The 25,609-nt window shown below is 35.0% G+C and overlaps 1 protein-coding gene across 1 annotated transcript in view; it reads right to left on the bottom strand.

Annotated features, from left to right (window-relative positions):
- Nucleotides 1–2,906: 2,906 nt before the first annotated feature.
- Kcnmb2 (potassium channel subfamily M regulatory beta subunit 2) overlaps nucleotides 2,907–25,609 on the bottom strand; it is a 296,165-nt gene continuing 273,462 nt past the window's right edge. The window contains exons 3-5 of the mRNA XM_013016200.1: nucleotides 16,735–16,905; nucleotides 13,950–14,145; nucleotides 2,907–3,397 (exon numbers count right to left, since the gene is read on the bottom strand). Of these exons, the coding sequence (XP_012871654.1) occupies nucleotides 3,113–3,397; nucleotides 13,950–14,145; nucleotides 16,735–16,905 (652 nt within the window). The 3' untranslated portion in view covers nucleotides 2,907–3,112. The remainder of the gene's footprint in view (nucleotides 3,398–13,949; nucleotides 14,146–16,734; nucleotides 16,906–25,609) is intronic.

The raw sequence follows: 25,609 nt of genomic DNA, 5'->3' as shown, positions 1-25,609 counted from the left end.
TCCTACATGTTAATAATTATTACAGTGTCAATATATTTTACCCTCAGCATTGTGGTAAGATGCTTATGACTTGACATGAAAATAGTATTTATTTTATGTATGCATGCATGTATAGTACTTTTGGGCCACTCATTGCATTGGCTGAGGGGTGGCAAACTGGGATTCTAAATGTTATCTGTTCTTCATAAGAGGTTGATCTACAGAATACCGTCAGCTGGTGTTTTGCTAGTAGCTTTCTTCTCTGGTTTTTAATATAATTGCAGGGACTGAGAAGGTAGCTCAGTGGTAAAGTGCCTGCCTTGCATGCACAAGGCCCTGGGTTCAATTCCTCAGCACCACATAAGCAGAAAAAGCTGGAAATGGCACAGTGGCTCAAATGGTAGAGCACTAGCTTTGAGCTGAAGAGCTGAGGGATAGTGCCCAGGTCCAGAGTTCAGGTTTCATGACCAACAACAACAACAAAATATTATATATATGTACATATATATACATACATATATATGTATATATATAAAATTGCAATTCGGAGAATCTGAAATCAGTGCACCAATTGGAGAATCAAGTGTTTTAGAAGCACAGACATCCATAACATTTTTATTGAGAAAACTCAAAGCTCTGCTTCTTACACATGTAAATAAGGTTTGGGCCCCTAAAACGGCCAATAGTTTATTGGGAATGCCAGTAGGAAGACTTTTTTTTTCAATCCATACATTAATATTCATGGGATTCTATTTCAGAATCAGATGTGTGTTCTAAACAATGTTCATTCTTTTTTCCACACATGTATCTTGAAATGCTAGTGTTAAAAAGAGACCTTGGTGGTCAACTGGCCTCACCACCTAAATTTTCAGATGATGAAATTAAGTGATTGGAAAGGTTAGTTACCTAATCACACTACCTTGGACAATGTCTTCCAGTTCAACACTCTTTCTTCTTTACCTTATAATTCCACCAGAACCTCAGAATCTTTCCAGAGTAATGCAAAAGACCCCAAAGCCATGGCAATAGCCACCATAATAGTAAAGCAATATGAGACTTTTTTTCTCATCTTATTCTCACCATGTCAATATCTTGAAAAAGTGACTTTTAACATCCCCAACATTCAACATTCTCAATAGTGTAAGATAATATTAATGCTTTTCCAAAGTGTTAATAGAGTTTAAAAGTGTTAACACATACAAACATTTAAGTCATTATGGTAGTCCTGAGTCTATGTTTTTCAACAGTCAACATTTATATCTAACATCCAATGGGGCTGTTGCTGTATTGGGATTCAAGGAGGTACTAGTTAATCTTTTTTATATCATTAGTTTGACATTATTTCTATACTTACCTAAGCCATCAGTTGGAGTTTTGAAAATAAAAATCTGGAGAAAACTGAAACTAACATGAGTACAGTTATTCAGTGCCACAGTCCTAAAGATTTCTGTCCTTTCTTCATGATTACACTTTCAGGTTAGAGTAAGAATAAAACTTTTTTTTTTTTATGGTTTCCAAGTGGGTATGTAGAGATTTAGGAGTTAGCAAAGGAATTTACATGATAATCTCTTAAAATACCTTTGAAGATAGTGAATTACAAATTTTTTGATTAGCATGGGTGTGTCTGTTTAAAATGCAAAAAAAGTATTAAAGCCATGTCATTAACTGGATTTTTAAAAAAAAATTACACATTTGAAGTCATGGTTATAACCTGGGGATTTATTTGCTTATGAAAAATCAAACTATGAATTACAATATTGCAGAATAATTTCCACTTTATCAGAATAGTTTCACTGCTCTTTCCACAAATGATTTGTAAAATTTTGCATACCTAAAAAACTTTGTTACTACATTACAAAAAGTTACTTAAATATAGATGAGAAAGATAGATGCTTTTCTTTGTCTTTTGATATTGACACTAAACAAAAGATGGAATGTTTTTATTTAAAACAAATCCCTTGTTCCCCTTCCCAATATAATAAGTAAATAGCAATGTGAAGAAAAGCTTCCTTTAAATCTGTTATTCATTTCAAATGTATGTTAGGAAAAAAGTCTATTCTGCATATAAAATATAACAACAAAAAAGGAATTATAATTAGAAAAATAAAACATGTAGAGGAGACAAATATTCTGCATATATAGCTTTAAAATCCCAACAGGGACTACTTGTCTGAAGGAGAAGTTACACATTCAATCATTAATTTAAATGTAAATTCCCAAAGACCAAAATTCCAACATGTTAATTTCCCACAATATATTTACCCAACTGAAAGGGTTTACCAGTCTACTAGCGAGTAATAACAATTTATTTTTACCATATAATAGTTTAGTTGAAATGGAATAAAGATTTTAACACAAATGTATTAGTAACTTAGACTTTCCTGGATTACAATTGAACACTTACCAACATCTAGTCAGTTCATAAGTAATGAAACACTTTGTCAATATCAGCTCTTCACACAATAGCAGGTCTTAAGTGGAAAAAGGGCTTTCATTGCCTATTTAAATCATAGGAAAAGATTAGTGAATTGGCTAATGAAAACAGCTTTTTTTCTTTTTTTAAAAGCCAGTTAAAATTTGAATCTACAGCTGGTTAACTTCCCTCTCTTTGTTCCTGTGATACAGTACACATATAAGGAAGATATTTAGCATTCTTTAATTGGGAAATCTGGTCCCTTCACTTGCTACAGACTCAAGGTAGAAGAAAAGAAAAATGTATTTTTTGGCTGTAGCTTTGGTAAACAACAAATGAAGAAAAATCTTGTTTTTGAGAGATCTGATAACTGAGAATCCAGACCTTATCATGTAGATACTTTTTACATTCCTCCAAGAAGCTTGGCAAATGAATAACTGAGCCCTATTTTGGTGGAAGGAGAGAAGAACATACTAGTTCCAGCCTCAAAATAAAATTATGAAAACAACAAACTAACACAAAACAATTATTTTCTCCTGAATAATAATGACATCATGTTTGCATATAGAACAGCATTTCCATTATTGCTCTACGGTATAGTATATTAAGTAATAAGGAACTCATAAGGGACTGCACATTACAAACTTAAGGTTCTTTGGTGAAAGATGAAAGAAAACAGTATTTGAGCTTTAAAGAAAATTATCAGCCATTTTTTTTCTTTTATCTATTGATCCTTTGGATCCTCTCACAAAGCAGAGATAGGTACTGTGTAAGTTTCACCATGGCAACAATCGCAATGCCTCCAGCCATCATACATGTTGGCCAAAAAAGTGAATGGAACAGCACATTGGAACTGTAGAGTTTGGTTAGAATGACGGTTTTCTGGTTTCCTTCTGGGTCAGAATAGCAGGCGAAGTGTTGATACTTCCTGAAGTTTTCCATGACGATATTCACCAGGGACATGGATTCTTCCAAATTTTTTCCACACTTAGGTATGTAGGAGCACTATGGAGAATGAAATAAACTGTCACCAGAAGATGTTATTTTTGAGTGTATGTGTGTATGCATATATGTGTGCATGTGTGTGTGTGTGTGTGTCACTAGGAAGGTATAGTATATAGTGCTCAACTCAGTTTTATCTGTGAAATAACCATGATAGTTGTTCCTTTTGTATTAAAGCTAATTGTTCCAGAAAACCTAAAAAACCATATATTAATTAAAATAATTTGGGGGGGTTATCTGACCAAGATATATGTATTAATTAATTGTTAATTTAAATCAAATTTTATATATGTTAATCAACTTGAATTAATAATTTTGTATTGCTATACAAAAAGTAAATGACTTCCAATATGTTCTTTTTGAAATAACTATGTGAGGTAGGCTTTAATTCCTTATTGAACATACTTCTTTATAGCATAAGAATGTAAACATTTAGAGTTTCTCAACACAATTATCAAATGTTCCCATATCATATCAAAGTCAAAGTAGTTTTTTTTATATTTTTGGTAGGACTTTATTGTCTTCTCCTTGGTTATTTTGTTACTTTCATCAATCTTCTAGTGAATTTCTGGAAAAGAAATTTTGTTTTTTCAGTCATGGGAATTGAACTCTAGGCCTGGGCGCTGTTCTTAAGCTCTTCAGCTCAAGGCAAGTGCTCTACCACTTGAGCCACAGTGCCACTTTTGGATTTCTGGTGGTTTATTGGAGATAAGAGTCTCACAGACTTTCCTGTCCAGGCTGGCTTTGAGCTGTGATCCTCAAATCTCAGCCCCCTGAGTAGCTAGGATTACAGGCATTAGCCACCAGCGCTGGCTGGAAAAGAAAATGAGCAAGATTAATTAAACATACGTCAGTGCTCACAGTATTTTATTCCTAGCTACTCAGAAGACTAGGATCTGATTATTGTGGTTCAAAGCTAGTCCAAACAAGGAAAAGTCCATGAAACTGGCACCTCCAATTAACAAGCAAAAGTTCAGAAGTGGAAGTATATAGCTCAAGTCATATAATTCCCAGCCTTGAGTGAAAAAGCTGAAGGACAGAGCCCAGTCTCTGAGTTCAAGCCATGGTCCTGGCACCCCTCCATCCCCCACCTACAAATGTAAGGATAAATAATAAAGGCATGACATTTTGTATTGCTATACAAAAAGTAAATGACTTGTGCCAAGGAAAAGTAAAGAATCAAAACTGATTTTTCACCCAATATTGATTTAAGAAGTTACCACTTTTTTTGCTTTGATCATTTCTCCTGTTATATTTCTTGCTATTCCTTTATACCATTTTCTTCTCTTTCTAACCACTCATATCCTTTTCATTTTCTACTTTGTACCTCTCTTTTCTTCTTGCCCTTTACCTAACACCTCCTCTGTGACTTTGCTTTTTTTTTTTGCCCTTTCTCTCTCTGCTCCCTTTTTTCTATCTCCTCTTTTCCTTTTCTCTTCCACACATTGAACTAAAAAACTTTTTGTAGTTTTACTTTTTTTTATTAGGTGTTACATATATTCTATACATTTTTCCTAATAAGAGAAGTGGTTGCAACCAGACTGAGTGGCTCATGCCTGTGATCCCAATATTTAGGAGGCAGATTCAGGAAAATCCAGAGTTCTAGGCAAGCCTGGTCTACATTAAAAAATGCTACCTCCTAAACAAAACACAAAATCTTTCTCCAAACCCTCAGTTTCCCTCCTTAGCCACAATGCCCTCCTCATAAAAAGCCCCAACAAACATTGTCTCTAAGAGGATACAGTCTTGGCCCTTGATTTAACTGTGTACTGAAGAGATTGACATAACAATGAAACTAATTCTCAAAAAGTTTGGCAAAAGGGTGATTTGGGTTACATTTCTAGGAATTTTGTGAGTCATTAGATTTCTTTCCCATTTCTATGGTAATCAACTCTCATTGAGCTAGAATAAGATTTCATTTTTTGTATTATCAGTTATTTATTGATTTATTTATATTAAGGTGGTTGCTAATATGATCACTTTTCTATATAGTGAATACATTAGAAAATTATACCTCTACAAAACACTAATTTTTCAGTTGGAAAATTTAAACAATAACCACATCTTATGAAAAATTGCTCCATGTAGCATTGCCATTTACCAGTTTATAAACTATGATTATAAGTATCCATATCTATGAGTTTTACAGTGTGATTGATATCCCTAGAGTTGTACATTTTAGGCAACATAAATAAATTATGTATGTATGTATGTGTATATGTGTGATGTAGGGTAGGGTCCTGGAATTGACATTTTGACCTGTGCTTTTCACAGAAAGGATATTAAAAAATGAAGTGAATTTTAGCTAATGGAGTACATTTAGAATACTTTTTTTTGACATGACCGTGTTCACACAGGTACTGTTCATTGAGTTGTAATCATTACATTATTTGACTATAAAAGTACAGGAAGTTTCTTTAATTAGTAAAGAATGAATGATGAAGATAGTGATATTGTGAAATCATGCTTAAGGTGACATATTATAGAAAGGCACTATTAAGTAAATGTGTGCTTACATGTGAGTCAGTGGGGTACTGGTGCTAGCACAGCCTTGAGGTCTGGAAGCAGAATTCCACAGTGCATTGTTTCTTACGATGGCAATTGACCCATAACTGAAAGGGAGAAAAATGTCTACTAGTTGGATGCCTCCAGACCAAAAGGATTTTAGGCAGTTGTGGGGATTTAGCTTTTGTTCCTTGAAGCTACCCAGATCATGTTCTTTTTTTATTTTTATTTTTTATTGTGAAAATACTGTACAGAGGTGTTACAATTACATGGGCAAGATAATGAGTACATTTCTTATCAAGCATTGTAGCCTCCTCCTTTGTTGCCCCTTCCCATCCCCAGATCATGTTCTTAACATTTAAAAAAAGATTTTTTGAGGTGAAGCAACTTCAAAATAAAAGAAACACAGATAAACTATTTATAGCTGAATTTAAACAGAGCCAATTTAGATTGTGAATGCTTCAGATATATTTATATTTTTGTGCCACCGTATTTTTTAGTCGTGGTTTCACTAGCTACAATTACTGACAATTTTTTCTCCACTAACATCTGCCTGTTGCGCCTTTGTGAGCTACTGGTCCTGAGGACCCAAGTTTGATCATGTATAGAATATGTATAGAATGTATAGAATATGCCTAAGCCAACCAGGCCAAATGAACACATGCCAGACCCTGATGGTTTTAAATTTTAATTAAGAGGTGCCTGTATTACAACCTTGCTACATGGTCTCAAAGGAACTTTACATCAGGTTTTATTTGAAGGACTATTACTTAGTGAGAAAACGATTGCCGTTTGGCTAACAAACCTTTCTTTCCTTCTTTCTCTGTCTCTGTCTCTATCCCTGTCTCTCTTTCTCCTTTCTGCTCAAAGCTAGTGCTCTACCATTGGAGTTACAGCTCCACTGCTGGCATTTTGTGGTTAGATATGAGTCTCAGACTTTTCTTCCCAGGCTGGCTTCAAACTTTAAGCCTCAGATCTCACCTCCTGAGTAGTTAGAATTACAGGCATGAGCCACGGACCAACTTGGAAAACATTTCTTTAAAAAAAATTTTTAAGGGGGCTGGGAAGGTGGCTCAGTGGTAGAGCGCTTGCCTTGCATGCCTGAAGCCCTGGGTTCGATTCCTCAGCACCACATAAGCAAAAAGAAAAAAGCCGGAAGTGGTGCTGTGGCCCAAGTGGTAGAGCCTAGCCTTGAGCTGAAGAGCTGAGGGACAGCGCCCAGGCCCAGAGTTCAGGCCCCACGACTGGACCCCCCCAAAAAAAATTTTTTTAAGCCAAAATCAATTCACCAGAGAATACAAAAAATAAAACCTTAAATGAAATACAATTTATATTGATATTAAATATTGTAGCTATGGAAGTGTTTCTGAGACTGTTGTGAATTTAAAATGAAGATTTAAAATGAAGATTTAGTTGTCTTATGATTTTATCATGTTTTTAGTGAATAATTTTATATGATTGGTTTTGAATGTAAAAAATGTGTTTCAAGCTGAGTGCTAATGAATTATGCCTGTAATCCTAGCCTGGGCAATAAAGTCTATAAGCCTATGAGCAGAAAAATGGAAGTAGAGTTCAAAGTGGTTCAAAGTGGTATAGTGCTAGCCTTAATCAGAAGACCTTAGGGAGATGGACCCACCCCCCCCCCCACAAAAAAGATGTGTTTCAAGCTGGGTGCTGGGGCCTCATGACTGTATCCTAGCTACTTAGAATACTCAGAATGTGGAGATCTGAGGATTGCAGTTTGAAACCAGCCAAGCCTTGAGCAAAAGAAGCTCTGGGAGAGGGAACTAGCCCCTAAATTCAAGCACACACACATTTACACCCCACATTTCAGCAAATGAAATTATCTGATCTGATCTATACTTAGTTAAAAAATGTAGTATAGCTGAAAAGCTAATAACAGCACTTTTAGATAAATTTTAATTTAGTGGGAAGTATGGTATTAGATTTAGTATTCATTTATTTATTTATTGAGGCAAAGTTTCTCTGCATAGCCCAGGCTGGCCTTTTACTCATCTTCCTCCTTTATCAGCCCCCAATTGATGAGATTACCATATTTGGCTAACACTTAAGATTTAGATTTGTAGCTTTAGAGTAGTAAGGTATATAAAAGTTTTATTTTATAAACAAAATATATTTAGATACCAGTCAGATTTAATTGATGGGTGTTACTATGCTTTTAAGGAATTAGTTTTTGGTTACTGAACTAACCAAACTATTGATGTAGATAGATGTTCATCAAAAGAGTCAATCTCTGTCAATCTCTCTCTGTCTCTCTCTCATCTGACTCATATTTCAGGACAGTTGTTTATTTTACAAAATCTAGACAAAATTTCTCCTGTCCATGATGGAAAAATTTAATAAAACACTAAAAATTCTTTTTTCATTTATAAAACTGTTTTTTTCCATCATGAGACATTAAGCCCCAGTGTTGGAGCTTAACTCGATGCTTGGGCACTGAGTAAGCCACAGCTCCATTTCCAGCTTTTTTGGGGAAGAGAGGGGTAAGTGTATTGGAGATAAAAGTCTCATGAATGTTCCTGCCCAAGCTGGCTTGGAACTGAAATCCTCAGATTTCAGCCTCCTGAATAGCTAGGGTTATAGACATAAGCCACAAATGCCTGGCAGCATTATATATATATATATATATATATATATATATATATATATATAACATATACACAAAATAATAGATATATAATATATATTATATATAAATATAAATTATATATATATAAAATATTATATATATAAATATATATATATCAAATTCTTTATTGTGATTGGTTATATAATTTCCAAAATTATGCAGTATTGTGGGATAGTGCTGCTTAGTTAAAATCACAAATACATTCTAACTTTCGTGGGACAAATTATCTATCATGGTCCATAACATTTATGAGTTCTATGAGCTTTGCAATACAGTTATTTCTTCCACATTGGGTGATATGTACATTTCTTTTGTTTTGTATAGATAGCATCAGCTGTTCCCTTTTTCCCACTTGTTCCCTCCCCCTCCATCACTGCCATTGAGTTGCTTAGTTCATTTTGATCAATGTGCCTGGCAGCATTTTAAAATCATCTTTAAGTAGTGCACAAAGTAGTTGCCATTCAACAAAGCAGTTGAATACAATGCATCTTGATCAGTATTACCCCCTTCATCATTCTTCCCCATCCTTCCCAATCCTACCCCTTCTCTCAATTTTCTTAATTTTGTATATGCTTTGAATTTTATGACTGCATTCTTCCCCTTGATGGAATTTTTTACAGTAGAATTTCATTAGGAATATTAAGTATTCAGACATTTTAATAAATTATGTATGATAAAAAGTCATTATGAACATTCTTAGAAACAATGATGGTACTAAAAATTTAAAAAGTTGCAACTTTCTAAATCTTCAGTTTTGTTAGTAGACTTTGCTTCTTTCCCAGCCTTTAGACAGCTGAAGAAAGAAACTTCTTTAAAATGGCATGGCTTTTATCTCCCAGCTTTAAAAAGTTGGCTCCTTAGCATTTCCTGAATATTTTTTTAACATAGTCAAAGGAGATATGATTGCCCTTTCTCCCCAATTCTCTGGAATGTGACCAAAATTTCTTCTCTTAGCCTTACTTATAAAATCTGTAAGATTGAGTTATTTTTACTTTTATGATGGACAGGAAATTTTGAGAAAATACCTGTTGGGGTTTTCTAAGACATGCTTCACCAGGCATGTGTGAAGCAGAGTGACAAGCCTTCATCTTAAAAATTAAAGATATAGGGAGAAGAGGTAGCAGTGGGAGCAAGATCTGGTTGAATAACCTTACTGACAGCCTCTTTCTTTCTTGTGATAACGAGAAGTGAGCTATTGGCTGCTCAGGATCCTTTCAAAGGTGGAGTTGTTCTTCATTGTATTCTTTTGTTAAAAAAAAAGGAAACATCTCATCAGGAAGAGGCTAAAAGTTTAATTAACACCAAATATTTACTGTTTGCCAATAAATATTGTGCTAGTATGCCAGCTAGCATACTGGATGGAGATGTCAAAAACCATAACTAAGTACAGACCTGCAATCCCAGCTGCTTATGAGTGGGAAATAGAAGAATTGTGATTTGGCGTCATTCTGGCCATAAAAAGTTTGTGAGATTCTTTCTCAAAGAACAAGCCAAATATGGTATGCCTGTAATCCAGCCATTCAGGATTGTAATTTCAGGTCACGTGGGTGAAGGCCTGAGACCTTATTTGAAGTTTAAAGAAAAAGCACTGAGGGCTGGCTTAAGTGTTAGATCCTGCCTGGCAAGCACTAGTCTTTGAATTAAAACATAGTCAGTACAAGAGAGTGAGCCATACAAAAAGGTTATAAAGGTTATAAAGATGGCATAGTAAGTCTCCAAAGCATTTTAACAAAGCCTGTATCATTATTGAGTAATTACAATTACTCTAAAAACTCCCCATTTACACAGTCTCTCTTAATCTACAATATCCAAGAGCCAAACAAGTAAAATTCCTCATATGAAACATTCTTGGTCTCAAAAGCAGACAAAACATTGTCTAGCATCCCAAAGAGTGACTATATAATCAGTATATACAATAGGCCAGACTTTGTGTTTTGTGTTAGAAAATAAAACATAATATCCATGCTCAAAGACTGTAGAGATCAACAATTCATAACCTTGGGTTAATGTGAATACATGTACACTTTAGATTTATGATATTCTTTAAATTAATGATGGAGAGTATAATTGGAAAAATAATTTGGGACATAGTTTTCATGTTTTACCACTTTAAAAATGGTAAATACTCTCAAATTTAGTTCAGATTTCTTTAGTTTGCATTGGTGTCTGCTTAAGCAAGGTCTTAAATGAGTGCTTGATTGAGAAAAGGAAAGCAATTTATAATCTATGTATGAACATGTTTCTTAGTATTGTGATGAAGTTCTTTTAAGGAAGAGTTTTCTGTCTCTATATTTGTTCAAATATGTGGTATTTCTGCCTGAAAAGAAGTTTAAATGACTTTGGAGGGGGTAATCCACTAACAAGATAGAAATTGTATAGATCTCTTGATGTTAGTCAGTACCTAGATTAGTTTAAACCTTGTTTGGTAACATTTGAAAATCTTTGTTTTTTGAAAGATAGCTTTAGTATTTAGCTTGAGTTGATGTTGAATTCACAATCCTCCTGACAAGATGTGGCTTCATTAAAATTTGTTTCATTGAACAATATTGCTCAAGAGAACAAAATATAAAAATGTAATTCAAAGATATATTTATAGATAAGCATATATATATATATATATATAAGCATATATATATAAGACATAGATAAGCAACTGGTTTCAGTACAGATGTATCCAAGTGCTGGAGAAAATTCAGGCAATAAGAACTCACAGGGTTGATGGGGAAAGTAAATGGTATAGGTACTTGGAAAAATATTTGGAATTATCTCTTAAAGGCTAATATAGGCATATCTTATGATTCAGATAGTTTATTTTCAGGTTTATGCCTGACAGAAATGTGTATGCTTATGTACCAAGAGAAATATACAAGAATATCTCTCCAAAGTAGAGATAATGCACAAAATGCTTGTGAATAATAGGCCTATACAATAGAATATGGTCCAGTAATGGGCACAAGTGAACTACAACCAAATGAATGAAGTCTGATAAATATGTTGCATGGAGCAAGCCAGATAAGCAAAAATATCCTATGTGTTTCCATTTATATATTTTTTTTAATGAGACAAAGCTAAAATACAGTGTTTAAAGATGTGTGCTTAAGAGGTTGGGTGCTGGTGGCTGAGACTGTAATCCTAGCTACTGAGGAAGCTGAGATTTTAGGATTGATGTTCAAAGCTAGCCTGTGTAAGAAAGTCAGTGAGACTCTTACCTCAATTAACAACCAAAATTTCAGAAGTCTATCTGTGGCTCAAGTGGTAGAACACCAGCCTTGTATGAAAAACGTAAAGAATAGTGCCTTGGGCCTGTGTTACAGCCCCAATATTGGCAAAAAATACAAAGATGTATGTATAAGTGATAAAAGTAAAAAGGAAAATGAGAAAATGTTGCCATAATGGTTAGGGGAGTAATCATCTTTGGCCAGGGCATATAGCCTACATTTTCTAAAAGAGGGCATGATAGGTCTTTTACTTATAAAAATGTTTTATTTTGTAGTGACTACATGGGAAATTTTCTTTATAATATATGCTTGAACTAAACATTTTCATTGTGGGTATGTTCCTACAGGTGTGCTACAGGTTACATCTACAAAGAAGATAGTGGGACAAAACCATATGGTGACCTAGGACAAGACACTTGTCCTAAACATTTAACTAGGTATATAGCTTAAATAAATAAACTATTAAGTGTTAATAACTAATAAGAGTTAACAAATAACTTAAACTGTTAAATTAAATAAATGGTTTATAGCTTAAATAATACATTCACAGGGCTATGGTGATCAAATATTTTGAAGGCATACTCAACTATCCAGTTCCTTGGATAGTTCATAGTTTTTTAAGCTATTCATCCTTATAGGAAAGCTTTGACTTAAAACTATGCCTTGAGGGAAGAGCTTTTGAAAAACAAACACCTTGTAAAGGAGCCATGGGTTATAATTATGCATCACAGAGTTAGGACAGTTGTTTATGCCTAGTAAAAATAAAAGAATTTGGAAAAAATGTTTTCAAATAACACTTTCCAAAATATTCATTAAGGTGAATCTTCAGAGATATTTCAGATAACCCTTTCTAGTTATTGTAATGAATATGAAAGATGGGCTTCGTTCTTGGTGTCAGTATATCCGAACCAAATTTTCTCACACCCTATATTCTAGTATACTGCTAAGCTACCATATTTTCCTTCAGTAAGTTACATTTTTAAGTGCTGGAAATTGTAATGAAAGGTTTGTTTGTTTGTTGCCAGTTCTAGGACTTGAACCAGGGCCTGGGTGTTGTCCCTGAGCTTCTTTTTGCTCACAGCCTAGTGCTCTACCAGTTGATCTACAGCATCACTTCTTTTTTTAGTAGTTTATTGATGATAAGAATCTCTTGGACTTACTTGCCCCAGCTGGGCAAGTGTGATCCTCAGATCTCAGCCTTCTGAAAAGCTGGGATTACAGGCTGAGCCACTGGCTCCTGGCTGGCTTGATTTTTAATACTAGAGTTTATAAAGATTATTTCCTAGGGATAACAGATTGGTATCACATTGCCTTGATTTTACACAGTATTCTGAATATATAAATTGCTACTATAAATCCGAAGCTCAATATACTTAAACTTGATTAATTTAATTGACAATTAATTGATAATGGCAGGTTGGATAAAACACTACTAATTAAACCTTATAGATTTCATAATTATTGATTATTTGAAACTTTATAGAACCTTTCAAATTTATCAATCCTAGTCTGGTAAATTTTATGTATACTGTTAATACAGTATACGTGTGTTAATCTCAATCACATTGACAAATATATCAGTGCTGTGGAATTCAGCATTTATGAATGTAGTATACATTAAGAAACACACACACACACACACACACACACACACACACACACACAGACATACATTGTGGCCATAGGTTTTGTTTCCCTTCTATGCTAAGTACTACATACTCTGCTCTGCTTTGCTCTGCAAAGAGGCAGTTGTTTTTGTCTTTTTGTAGAAAAGGAAGCTGAAGATCAGAGAGGTTAAGATACATGCCCAAAATCTAAGAACTAAATGTAAAAAATAGAATTTTATTCTATGCTTTGCAGTTAGATGAGATCTATCTTTAAGCTCAGGTGCTTCCTTGAGAATCAATCTATTTGTGTATAAATAAGTAAATATTATCTTCACAAATAGAAGTTAGAACCAAATCTACTCTACCACAAATACTTGAATGGTTTATAGCTTTTACAGGAAATAAAGATTTCCTAGGACAGAAGCAAAGAGAAAGTTTTATGAATAGAACAGGCTGAATCTGCTTCCTGGTGGTATTTTCCTTTGAAATGCTGATAAAAGGAACTTGGTGGGGTGGTAGGAGGGAAAGAAAAGTTGGCATAGAGCTTTATAGGGATGCCTAGAATGCACTCCTACCTTCTGATTCATTTTCATTGTCTCTTCAGTGTGGTAGAGGAGGAGTTTTTCCCCAGAGGAAGTCAGGTTCACATATACTTGGAGGCAAGGGTACTGAGAGAGTTTCCAACAGTCTGGACCACAGTTGAAGGAGCAATTAAAGGTTTCTGTAATGGACACATTTAGCAAGGTGCATTGAGACTCTTCAGTCCACACACTGTAGAGAAAAGAGAATAAGCACAAATCTAAGGGCTACATGCAAGGAAGGGAGTAGTCATGGGGATAGGAATCGTTGTTCATCCAGGACCAGAGAAATCCTTTCCAAGTGTGTATAAAGTTTAGATCCTAGAGAAGAGCAGGTTTAGCCACTCAACATACCTAGAAAAACTTAGGTTTCTAAATATTTTCTCAGTGACATAATTAGATTATGATATTTGCTCATGCTTGAATAATTTTTTACTTATAAAATCCACTGAAAGCATAAAACATTTTAAAATAATTTGTCCTTAAATTGTATTTCTACACTATTCAGCTTCATACCATGATCTAGTTCTTTCCTCTGTTAGGTTTTACTTTGTAATTTCTTTAGGAAACCCTGACTGAGTCCAGTTTGTATGCAGAGAAAATGTAAAGGAGAAGAGGTAAGATGACATAGGGTGAAGTTTGACAAATAGAGTAACAGTGATATAGTATCTAAGTTCCTTCTAATAAGGGAAATAATATCTCAACACTTCGATTATAGTAATAGTAATATAGTAATTATGTCTATTTTCACTCTAATTGGTGTTTTACCAAACATACCTTCAGTAGTCTTGTCAACAAACTGGATATTCATTCTTTTTTTTTTTTTTTTGGTCAGTCATGGTGCTTGAACTCTGGGCCTGGGTACTGTTCCTCAGCTCATTAGCTCAAGACTGGTGCTCCACCCCTTGAGCCACAGCGCCACTTCTGGTGTTCTGGTGGTTTATTGGAGATAAGAGTTTCACGGACTTTCCTGCCCAGGCTGGCTTTGAACCGTAATCCTCAGATCTCAGCCTTCTGAGTAGCTAGGATTCCAGGCTTAAGCCACCAGAGCCGGGCTGGATAGTTATTCTTTACAAAGGTGAATGAATTGAGAATGAGAGATTTCAGATAACATCTACAAAAACATATTTTTGGTCACTGAAGGATATTGTGATTTCTTCCAATACAGTATTTCTGTAAGGGCTTGGATCATTCTACTATTCAGTGCTGTCTTCTCAGGAATGCAATGTAAAATAAAGTCTCTTAATAGACTAATAAATTACTATTTCCCTAATGCCTCTCAACTGGAAAATTTCTACTGTTCACTGGTCAAGGTACATTGTAAAATATCTTTAGTTTTATGATGAGGGTGAACAGTTCTAAGTAGAAAGTATCTCAGATAATCAGTGTTTTGCTTCTGGATATAAGCTAAATACCACAGAGAATGAAAAACAAGATGATTTTGTGCAGATTAATACCCTCTCTTTTTGATGGACATGTATTGGTGGCTATTGTATGTGTGTAGCTTTATGCCAGAGGTAGGCCAAGGTAGGCCATTCTGGACCCAACTCACTTTGTTGTGGCAAATTGTATTTTTCTGGAATATCTGGTCTGGTTTTAGTAATACAATGAGGAGAATGTGTTTTGTTTCTAAGCAGATGTTGGACTCTAAATGAGGTTTTGGAATGAGCTAAACTTAGAGGGGTCCAAGGCATCAGTGCTCTCATCGAGAAAATGCACAGCTGAAGGCTGGTGGAGAATCAGCAGAGCAGCCAGGAATGTGAAAAGATGAGGTCTTAATTTTAGCAAATTACTGCATTTCAGCTAGATTTTGCTTCTCAAATGAAAGTATTAATTTGATAGTGAAATGAATGCCATGTAAAACTGGTTTTCTTTTGCAGCTTCAACTTTTTATATGGAAGTATCTTGTTTCCTTAAGATGTACAACTGTCAGACTTAATTTCAGAAATGCCAGGTACATTTGTGCTCCAAGGGTTTAATTTATGACCATTAGAGAACAAGAGATATGCTGCTCACACTTACACATTTCATTCAGAAGGAAACACATTTGTTGTCTCCCTAATTGTTTACATCCCATATATTCAGCAAATGTAGAGCAAATACTCAAGAGCATTCCAAAATCTGTTATTTTAAAAGTCTGATGCCCAACAGTGTTTTTCAACCTTGAGAGTACATTAGAATCATTTGGAAAACTTTAAAAGCCACGTCTTGACTAGATTGCTATTTAATCAATTTCATCTGACCATTTTGAGTAATAGAGTACTTAGGTATTAGCATTTTCAAAGTTTCTGAGGAAGTTAGAATGAGAAATTGAGAACTTTTGATGTGAAGGGTGATGAAGGAGAGAGCTGGGGTGGGGAGGAAAAAGAATGAAGGTAGACTGCAGACAAAGGCATGATGCACCACAAATAATGACTCTGGAACTTGTGGAATGGGGTTTGAATCTTAGGTAGGTCTGCCACATGTTAGAGCTGTGTTACATTAAACAACTTATCTCTCTTTTGAATCTGTTTTGCCATTTTATGAGTATATTAATACTTAGATATTTTATGGAGTACATGTGAAAATAAATCATGGAAGAAAAGTCTCTGGCACATTGTAGGCAATTTAAACATAAATCATCATCATCATCATCATCATCATCATCATTATTATTATTATGTAACACCAAGTAAATATGCACCAGAAACTTTTTGAAAATAGGAAAGAGAGAAAGATGATAGAACAATGGAAAAGGAGAGAAAACAAGGATACCCCTGTCCCAGCCACCCAATGCCCTTACCTCTGCATGTATGAGCGTAGGAGTGTGATTCCCAGTAGAAAGTACATCATGATGGAACAAACCATCATGGCTAGTCCCAAGAGAATGGCCCGGTCTTCTCCAGCTTTAAGTGCTGTGACTGTTTTCCTTTTGTCCAGGAGGTCATGGTCCCTGATTTTTTGGTAGATATTTCTGAAGTTGAAAACAATAGATTCTTACATGAGGGTTTGTTAATTAGCATACTCTTCCTTACAGGAAAGTTTCTGCCATTGCATTTCTAGGGCTGAGAGACATAGAGGTACTCTCCAAACCTGCTTGAGTATAATCTCAGCGGGTGGCATCTGCTTCCCAAAGCACATGTACACATGGATGCTTATATACCCACATACATGTATGCACATTTAAGCACACACACATAACCACTCATAAACACACCAACGGAATGGGAACTTACGATTCTGTCTTTACCTTGGGGCTCATATCTAACAATCCATTAATTTTACTTCAGTCCAATTCTAGAGAAAGCAGTCCCTTATACTCTGAAAATAATGACTTGGGTTAATTCAAATAAATGACAGCATATATTATGAATCTATTAAGTTAATCCCTATGTTCCCTCAATAGAGATAGAAGTTATTATGGTTAACATTTGTCTCAAGCTTATGATAGCTTTGGGCTCTATTGACTTGAGATTTATAACCATACTTCTATTTTTGTTTGTTTGTTTTGGAGCAGCATCATATGATGAATAAATTAGGTTGGAGTCCTGATTTTACCATCTACTGACTGTATTGATAACAAGTTCTTTAATATTTCTGATCCCTAATTTTCTACAGAGTAAAAATATGTTTTAATGAGATACTGCTTCATTAGACAGCAGAAGTCAATTATCCAAGAATAACTGACATGTAAGTACTTAATAAACGTTTCTATTAAAAATGGAATGAAAAGCAATGGATAGACATGCATGTTATAAACATCTTAAAACTACTGTCATTTTCCAAAGAATTTCTAAAAGACAAAATGGCAAGAAAATGAGTATCACTTAGTAATGAGGGGATTGGATTGGAGAAGATAGTACAAAAACATGAGACATTCTGGGGTGTTGTTTTAGTTGTTCAGAGTGATGTACACAAGTGTGGATTTGGAGGGCAGTGCTCAAGCATTCCAGCAAGACTGGTCATCAAGTTAAAAGTTAAATCTTTTTTGTGTGTGTGCTTGAACTCATGGCCTGTGCTATTCCTTAGCTTTCTTGCTCAAAGCCGACATTCTACCACTTGAGCCAAAAGCGTCCAGCTTTTTGGTAGTTAACTGGAGATAAGAATGAATTCTTCTTCCCGGGATGACTTCCAACCTTGATCCTCATATCTCAATCTCTGGAGTAGAGGAACCACCAGTTCCTGGTAAGTCCACTCTCTTAATTTCTACTTTAGATAAGGATGTTTTTGGTTCAGGATATTGGTAGAGGAAATATTTCTGGCCTGTGTGTAGGAAACAGGAGAAAAAAATTGAATGCCCCAAAACTGGATAAAGAAGCTCTTAGTCATTTTTTTTTGGCTTTAAACAAAACACAAGTATGACTTCAGAGTTTCCTTTGAGATTTTTATTACTAATTACTCATATTTTTTGGAGGAAGAAATGAGTCGAACCTAGCATTTAACTTTGTAGGTAATGAACAAGATGTTCATTGTTTGTACACCTGTATATAAGCAGCTTTGTGCTCTAGTCTGCACTTTCTTGTGCTTATGGCACCTTACACATTGTTCTAATTGGCTGGTAGAATATGGGGGTAGATGTTAAATGAATAGATGAGATTGGATCTATATTTATTTACAAAACTTTCTGGGGAAAACTTTTGATCAATTTTGTTACCAGTGTACAAACTTAACTAACTAACTATTGTTAATGTTTAGAGTTTATTTGTGAGGTAGCTTACATATATCTTACTCTTTCTTCAATGAGTAGAAAGAGGCCCATTGGAGGTGTAGAATCACAGCTAAATTATCTTTTTTCTTCTTTTTGTTGGTGCCAATAGTGGGGTTGAACTCAAGGCCTTAAGCTTTCACTATGTTTTTCACTCAAAGTTGGCACTTGAGCCACAGTTTTTTATTGGTTAATTGGAAATAAGAATCTTATAGACCTGCCCAAGATAGTCTCTTGACTGGCTAGTATTGTAGTTGTAGCCTTAGTGCATAGCTAAATTTGTTACCTTCCAGGTCCCCCCTCCCCCATCATTCACAACTGGCTACTTATTGCCATTGGTCAGAGGCCTAAAAAAATATTTTAAATTATTTTCCAGCTCCCAAGAAAAGTGTTCTTGGATTACTTATCTTTCCTGCTTTTACTTTCCACAGACTGACAATCACTCACCCTCTAAGTTTCTACAATACATTTGGAAATTATAGGATTTATATAAAAACTCTTTAAACTTGATCCTTTACAAACTTGAAAATAAATTGGTGCCATTATAAGACAAGAACAGTAGGCAGGAAATCTTCTGAAGCAGGAAAAGACAATGCTGAGGCCAAGTAGCTTCAAATACCTGCTGTGAAATGAAATAATAATGTGTCATTGCTTTGCTAATGTTACCTACTAGCATGTATTTAGCTATGATGACTGCCATTGAGATTTGCATTTCCTGCAGACAGACAACAGCAAAAAATGGGCAATATCTTCCCAGTTCTGGAGTATTAGGCTGTCACACAAGTCATTTATATTACTCCATAGCCACAAAAGAGATGAGGCTTAATCAGCCAAATATATCGCAAGAATAAGAAACATAAAATGATTTAAATGGGTGATTTAAAAACAAATCAAAACTGATACTGGTGGCTTACACCTGTAATCCTACCTACTCAGGAGGTTGAAATCTTAGGGTGGTGGTTTGAAGCCAGCCTGGGCAGGAAAGTCTGTGAGACATTAAAAATATATTTAGGTAGTTGTACAAAGGAGTAGACATTTAAAAAGCTAGAAGTGGAATTGTAGGTCAAGTGGTAGAGCTCTAGCCTTAAGCATAAAAGCTCTAAGACAGTACTCAGGCCATGGCCATGAGTTCAAGCATGCACACATGTGTGTGCGTGCACACACACACACACACACACACACACACACACATACACTTGCAATTGAGAATAGTTAACAAATAGTCTTCATATTCTCCAGTGCTAAAAAAAAGGGAGAAAATGATTGATTTCTATATAGCCAATGGGCATTTGGGAAATCAAGATATTACTCAGCAAAATGTAAGTGGTAGCTGGTGAGTTATACCCATGGAGTTCACTAAATGACTACTGAATTGATGGAGTAAATCAAAGGACTAATGAATAATCTGGGAAAAGAAGAGTTCGATAAATTCTTATGTTTGAAGTTAGGTCCCTGCCCAATTTAAAAAGGTAAAAAGTAGATATCCATGTGCTGGACTCAGGATGCTGGACAGGATGTCATCCTAAGTAGGAATGTCTGTGAAACTCTTTATCTCCAATTAACAAGAAAAAAAAGCCAGAAGTGCAAGTATGGTTCAAGTGGTAGAACACCAACCTTAAGCAAAAAAGCCCAAGGAAGCACCCAGGCCTCTAGTACCTGCACCAAAAAACAATAGAAGAAAAAAATCAACAAAAGGTGGGAAATTAAATTGAGTCCTAAGATTACAGGAGGTGAGCAACATCCCCAAATTGGGTTGATTGGACAGAGAGGAAGAATTGATGTTAGACAAAGCTTCCTTGATGAATATTCTCTTAAATAGAAATCTTCAAGTTTGATTCAGAGTTAACAAAATGAGATGAAGAACTGAAGATAGTTCTGATAGGAAGAGTCACATGAATGGACATTACAATTATGTTAATGATAATGGGTAGAGTGTGTTGTGGAGGAATAGGTAAGTTTGGAAAAATTTGAAGTATATTAATGTATATGAAAATATATTAAAAATGGAAGACAACATATCAGAGAGAGAAATAGGAAGACTTATGTTGTTTTAGGAGAAGATAATAAGGCTAGATCTGAGGTCAAGGTAGAATAGATAGGCAAAAGGATAGAGAGAGAAAATCTTAGGAGATAAAATTTAGGGTAGTTTTATTTATGTCTTAGTGCTTAGCTAGATGTTGAAAGAAATGTTTGAGAGTGACAAAGTCCCTTTAATATTTTCTCTCATGTTTGAAAGAGAGGACTTTTGGTGAGCTTTTTAAGGAGAAGAGGTGGTTATATATTCATTACTTGCTTCTTACAAACTTAGTATACTTAGTTCATAAATACTAATTTGATGATAAGATAGAACAAATTCAGAAAATCAGAAGGTGATGAACATATTTTGGATGAATGTTTACATTACTGTCTTTATATGACACACTTAAATATAGTCCTATTATACTTGTGTTTGAACTACCACGTCCCACTAAAAAGCTGTGGAAAAGCATGTATAGAGTCTAAATGTGAATGGGTCAATCAAGTGGTATCTTCCTTTTACCCCCAGTTACCTTCAGTAGTAGGTAGAAAAAGCAACATGTAATTATTTTGTGCTCAGTTCTAAGCATAATCATTTATAATAGAAATATTTGTACCTTGGGGCTTACACAAGCTTGTATTTCATTTTTTAGTTGGTTCTTCATTTATGTATTTTAATAAAGCTACCTGAAAAGAGTGAGGGGTAGGGTATATGGTGGGAGAAATAAGGGAACAAAGGTCAGTAAAATTAATGTATATTTACAAATACATATGCATATATGAATAGATAATATATACATATATACATACAATTAATGCATATTTATAAATATGTGTATATGTATATATGAATATGTTATATATACACATATATACACATATACACATATGTATATTTGCTACAGACACAGGGAACATTGTCTTCAAAACCTTTTGTAGAACCCTTTCAAAATCCTTTTAGTGTTATACTAAGTTTACAGCTAAATCCAAGAATAATTAAAGTCTTTGTAATAATTATCTTATAAACAAAAATACTTTCATTTTTCAAGCAAGTTTCATTTTTACTCAAAACAAGTCAACACAGTACAATTTTATTGAGCCCAATATTTGAAAATTTCCTTTAAATCTGATCTTAGGACTCAGCTAAATTATTTATGAGAATGTGTATGTAAAAATGTATAAGTGCAAGAAAGATTTTCTCTCTAGCCATGATGCACTTAAATTTAGATTCCCTTGGTTTATATTCAACAGGGAGAAAATACTTAAGGTTAAGATAGGTAACTATCCATTTGAGCTCATTTTGTAAATTTATTTGGCACGTGTTTAAAGTTTTTTTTTTCTTTTTGAGAGAGTCTTAGAATGTAGCCTAGGTTGACTTTAAACTTAGAATCCTCCTGCCTTAGCTTTCTTAGTCCTAGGATTAAAAGCATATACCTCACCTAGATGTCATAATTTAGTCTTCTTAATAAGAACATCATGTTCCAATTCAAACACAGAGTCGCAAACATGATGTCTTGCAGACAATTGAGTGAGTGAATATCCTTTTATCCATGCATAGCATTGAGGTGATGTTCATAGCCCTTGACTTGATTCTTTTTAAAGCTAAGTTTCATAGTGAGACTCAGTCATATGCTCATAGGTACATAACATTTGTGAGTATGTATGTAAATATATTCTTTTTTTATTGTGAAAATACCGTATAAAGGGGTTACAATTACATGGGCAGGTAATAAGTACATTTCTTAGCAAACATTGTTGCCTCCTCCTTTGTTTCACCTTCCCATCCCTTCCCATCTCTCCACCCCTCCCCCCACACCCCACTCCCACTCCATACCCCTGACAAAGTTTGTTTTTCAACATAACATCTTGTACATCTCATTGTTGCAATTGGTCTGCCTGTATCCCTATTTAAACAATTTGTTTTTTCGCTACCTCTCCATAAAGTACACCAACATCAACTACAGTGAAAGCAGGGGTTATACCGTGGGGGAGGGATATACAAAGCAACAAAAAAACAGCTTATACATATGTTAGAAACAATCACATGAAAGAAAAAACATTTGAATACTTATCTTGGGGTTCATTTTGCCTAACATCAACTTATCTGACCATTTCTGCTTGTCTCAGACATATACTAATTATTGCAAATAAGGGAAACCATGGGAACTATGTTTCTTTGGGCCTGGCTTATGTCACTACTGAGGGGCATCTGGGTTGGTTCCATATCTTAGCTATGATAAATAATGCTGCAATAAACATAGCAACTGGTAATTTTAGTATGGTCATGTTTGTAATCATTTGGTAAATGCCCAAAAGTGGGACTACTGGGTCATAGGGGAGCTCTATGTGGAGTCTTTTGAGGAACCTCCATACTACTTTCCAAAGTGTTTGAACAAGTTTATACTCCCACCAACAATGCAGTAAGGTTCCCTTCTGTCCACATCCCCTCCAGGATCTGTTGTTATTAGATTTCTTGATTGTAGCCATTCTAACTGGGGTGAGGTGGTATCTCAATGTTGTTTTGATTTGCATGTCTTTTATGGCTGGGGGGGGGTGGGGAGGTTGAGTATTTCTTCATGTGTCTATTGGCTATCCTTATTTCCTCTTCAGAGAAGTTTCTCTTTTAAGTCTTTAGCCCACTTATTTATTGGGCAGTTGTTTCTCTGAAGATTTGTTGTTGGGGAATTTTTTTGAGTTCCAGGTATATATGAGACCCTTTTCTGTTGTATGGCTAGTGAAGATCTTCTCCCAATCTGTGGACTTTCTATTGATCTTGCTAGCTATGTCCTTTGCCATGCAGAAGCTCTGCAATTTCATGCAATCCCATTTGTCCAACCTTTCTTTGATTTGTTGTGTTTCTGGGTCTCTATTGTAAGAAATATTCTTCTAATATATACTAACATCATTCTTGTAGGAGTCTTTCAGTTTATACTTTTTCAAATAATCTTTAGAGTCATTTGCTGTTTTGTTAACATTTTGACATCATTGAAATTCATTTTTTGAATTCTCACATTTGCTGTGTTTGTCAATTTTTAAAATTAACGAATACTTGTTTCTTTTATATATCCACAGCTGTTATAGTAATTGATTTTGGATGAGAATTGTTAACAGCTCTTTCAGAAATCAGTGACATTTTTACTTGACTAGTTTTTATTTCACCATGTAACACGGTTTTACTAAAAGCTTAATTTGTCTTTCTAATGCTGCTATTGAAATAGAAGGGCTCTGGGTAGGAATGGTAAAACACCCAGCTGGAGAATATTGAAGAGAACAATGCAAAGAGCAAGAGAGCATTTAGGTGACAGAGCAGACTAAGCAGGTAGAGAAAGAGGACATTGTCAAGGAAGGGACCAAGAGAGGAGCAGGGGACCAAGAGATGAGGATGCTGGATGTATAGAGTGTCTTGGACACAGAGAGGAAAAAGTAGGGAAATAGGTAGAGACAATGTTTTGATGACTGAGAACAAGAAGGAGGAGTTGAGAGTCTCCAATTTTGAGCCTTCCTCATTATACAACCCAACTTAATATGTAGTATGATAGGTTTGTAATAATCATACAACCATTTTGGTACATAAACAAGTTTAAGAAGGTCACCAACATGACTGGCAAATGAATTCTTTGATAAAGCGCCTTCAGGAAAATTGGGCAGCATAATATTGTACGTCCATTGACAGGATCAATGACAGATACATTGTTCCATGCCTTTGACTTGTAAGCACAAGGGTAGTGTTGATTTTGGGAGTATAGCTTGATATAAGTAGAAATAGCTAAGTGCCTATTATAGAGTGAACCAAGTCCAAGTCTTGTAGGAGTAAACAATTGAGAAGATTACCTGGGCAAAAACTGTAAGGGATTGACATATTTGAGTATGATTGGATACCAGGATTTGTTGGGTGGAGCAGAACCAATAGTTAGCTGGTTAGACAGACAGGGGAAAGAGAAGGAATCCATGTGCCTCTGAGAGGGGTATTAAAGTTATAATTTAAACATACTCAGTGATTAGATTTGTGCTTTAGAAAGATTACTTGTATCAGTGTGATTATTTGTTTAGGAATATTTATATCTGAAAGCAAAGAAACTGATTGTAAAATTCTACCAGTGTTTAGAGAAACAAAAAATAGGTTGGATACTAGAAGAGAAGCACATTTTGGGTCCTGACACTGTCAGAGAGATAAGGTGTAGGAAAGAGAAGTTGGGAAGATAGAAATTAAATGCAAAGAATTATGTGTATCTGAAATCACTTGGCTTATGAGACTTAACATTCTGAATATTTGTGTTTTTGTGAACATTGAGTTGCCCAAGAATTAGAGTCAACATATTCATCTTGGTAAGCTCAGTCTCTTGTACTTATTATGCTCATAAAATATGTTCTCCTTTGGGCTGAAAATAGTAGTGATAAGCGTAGATGTGAGCTGTCCATATAGAGGCTCACTGGTCAATTAAAATCAGATAAATCAGGAACTATGACTTGAAAAAGCCCTTGGCTTTTTTATTCTAATCAGTATTCATTGGATTGCACTACCAGCAAATTTATTATTATTGGGGGGCAGGGGAGAATCAAAGCTTTCAGGCACTGAGGACCTCAAATAAAAGTGTTCTTTTGTTAGATCTGCTGAGAGAGAACTTGTTGGGCAGTGGATTGGTGAATGCCTTCAGAGCTGATTGGATGACAGGTACAATACATTTTTGCCCCAGGAGACCCATTATCTCATATGGCAGTGATGCATTGAAGAAATTGAGGAAACAATATAATTCTTCTGTACACTAAATCCTTCCACATTTTTTTTTTTAGCGCTGGTCTTTTTGGGGAGACCTTTGCTTTTTTTTTTAATTGTAAAGATACTATACAGAGGGTTACAGATACATGAGTGAGGTAATGAGTACACTTCCTCTTGAACATTGTTAGCCCCTCCATTGTTTTCCCCCTACCATCCCCTCCTTCCCTCCCTTCCCCGAAG

The sequence above is a fragment of the Dipodomys ordii genome, unplaced genomic scaffold, assembly GCF_000151885.1.
Source record: "Dipodomys ordii isolate 6190 unplaced genomic scaffold, Dord_2.0 Scaffold30, whole genome shotgun sequence".
Taxonomy (NCBI): Eukaryota; Metazoa; Chordata; class Mammalia; order Rodentia; family Heteromyidae; genus Dipodomys; species Dipodomys ordii.
Note: the sequence above shows the minus strand (reverse complement) of the source record. Positions and strands in the feature narration are given on the sequence as shown.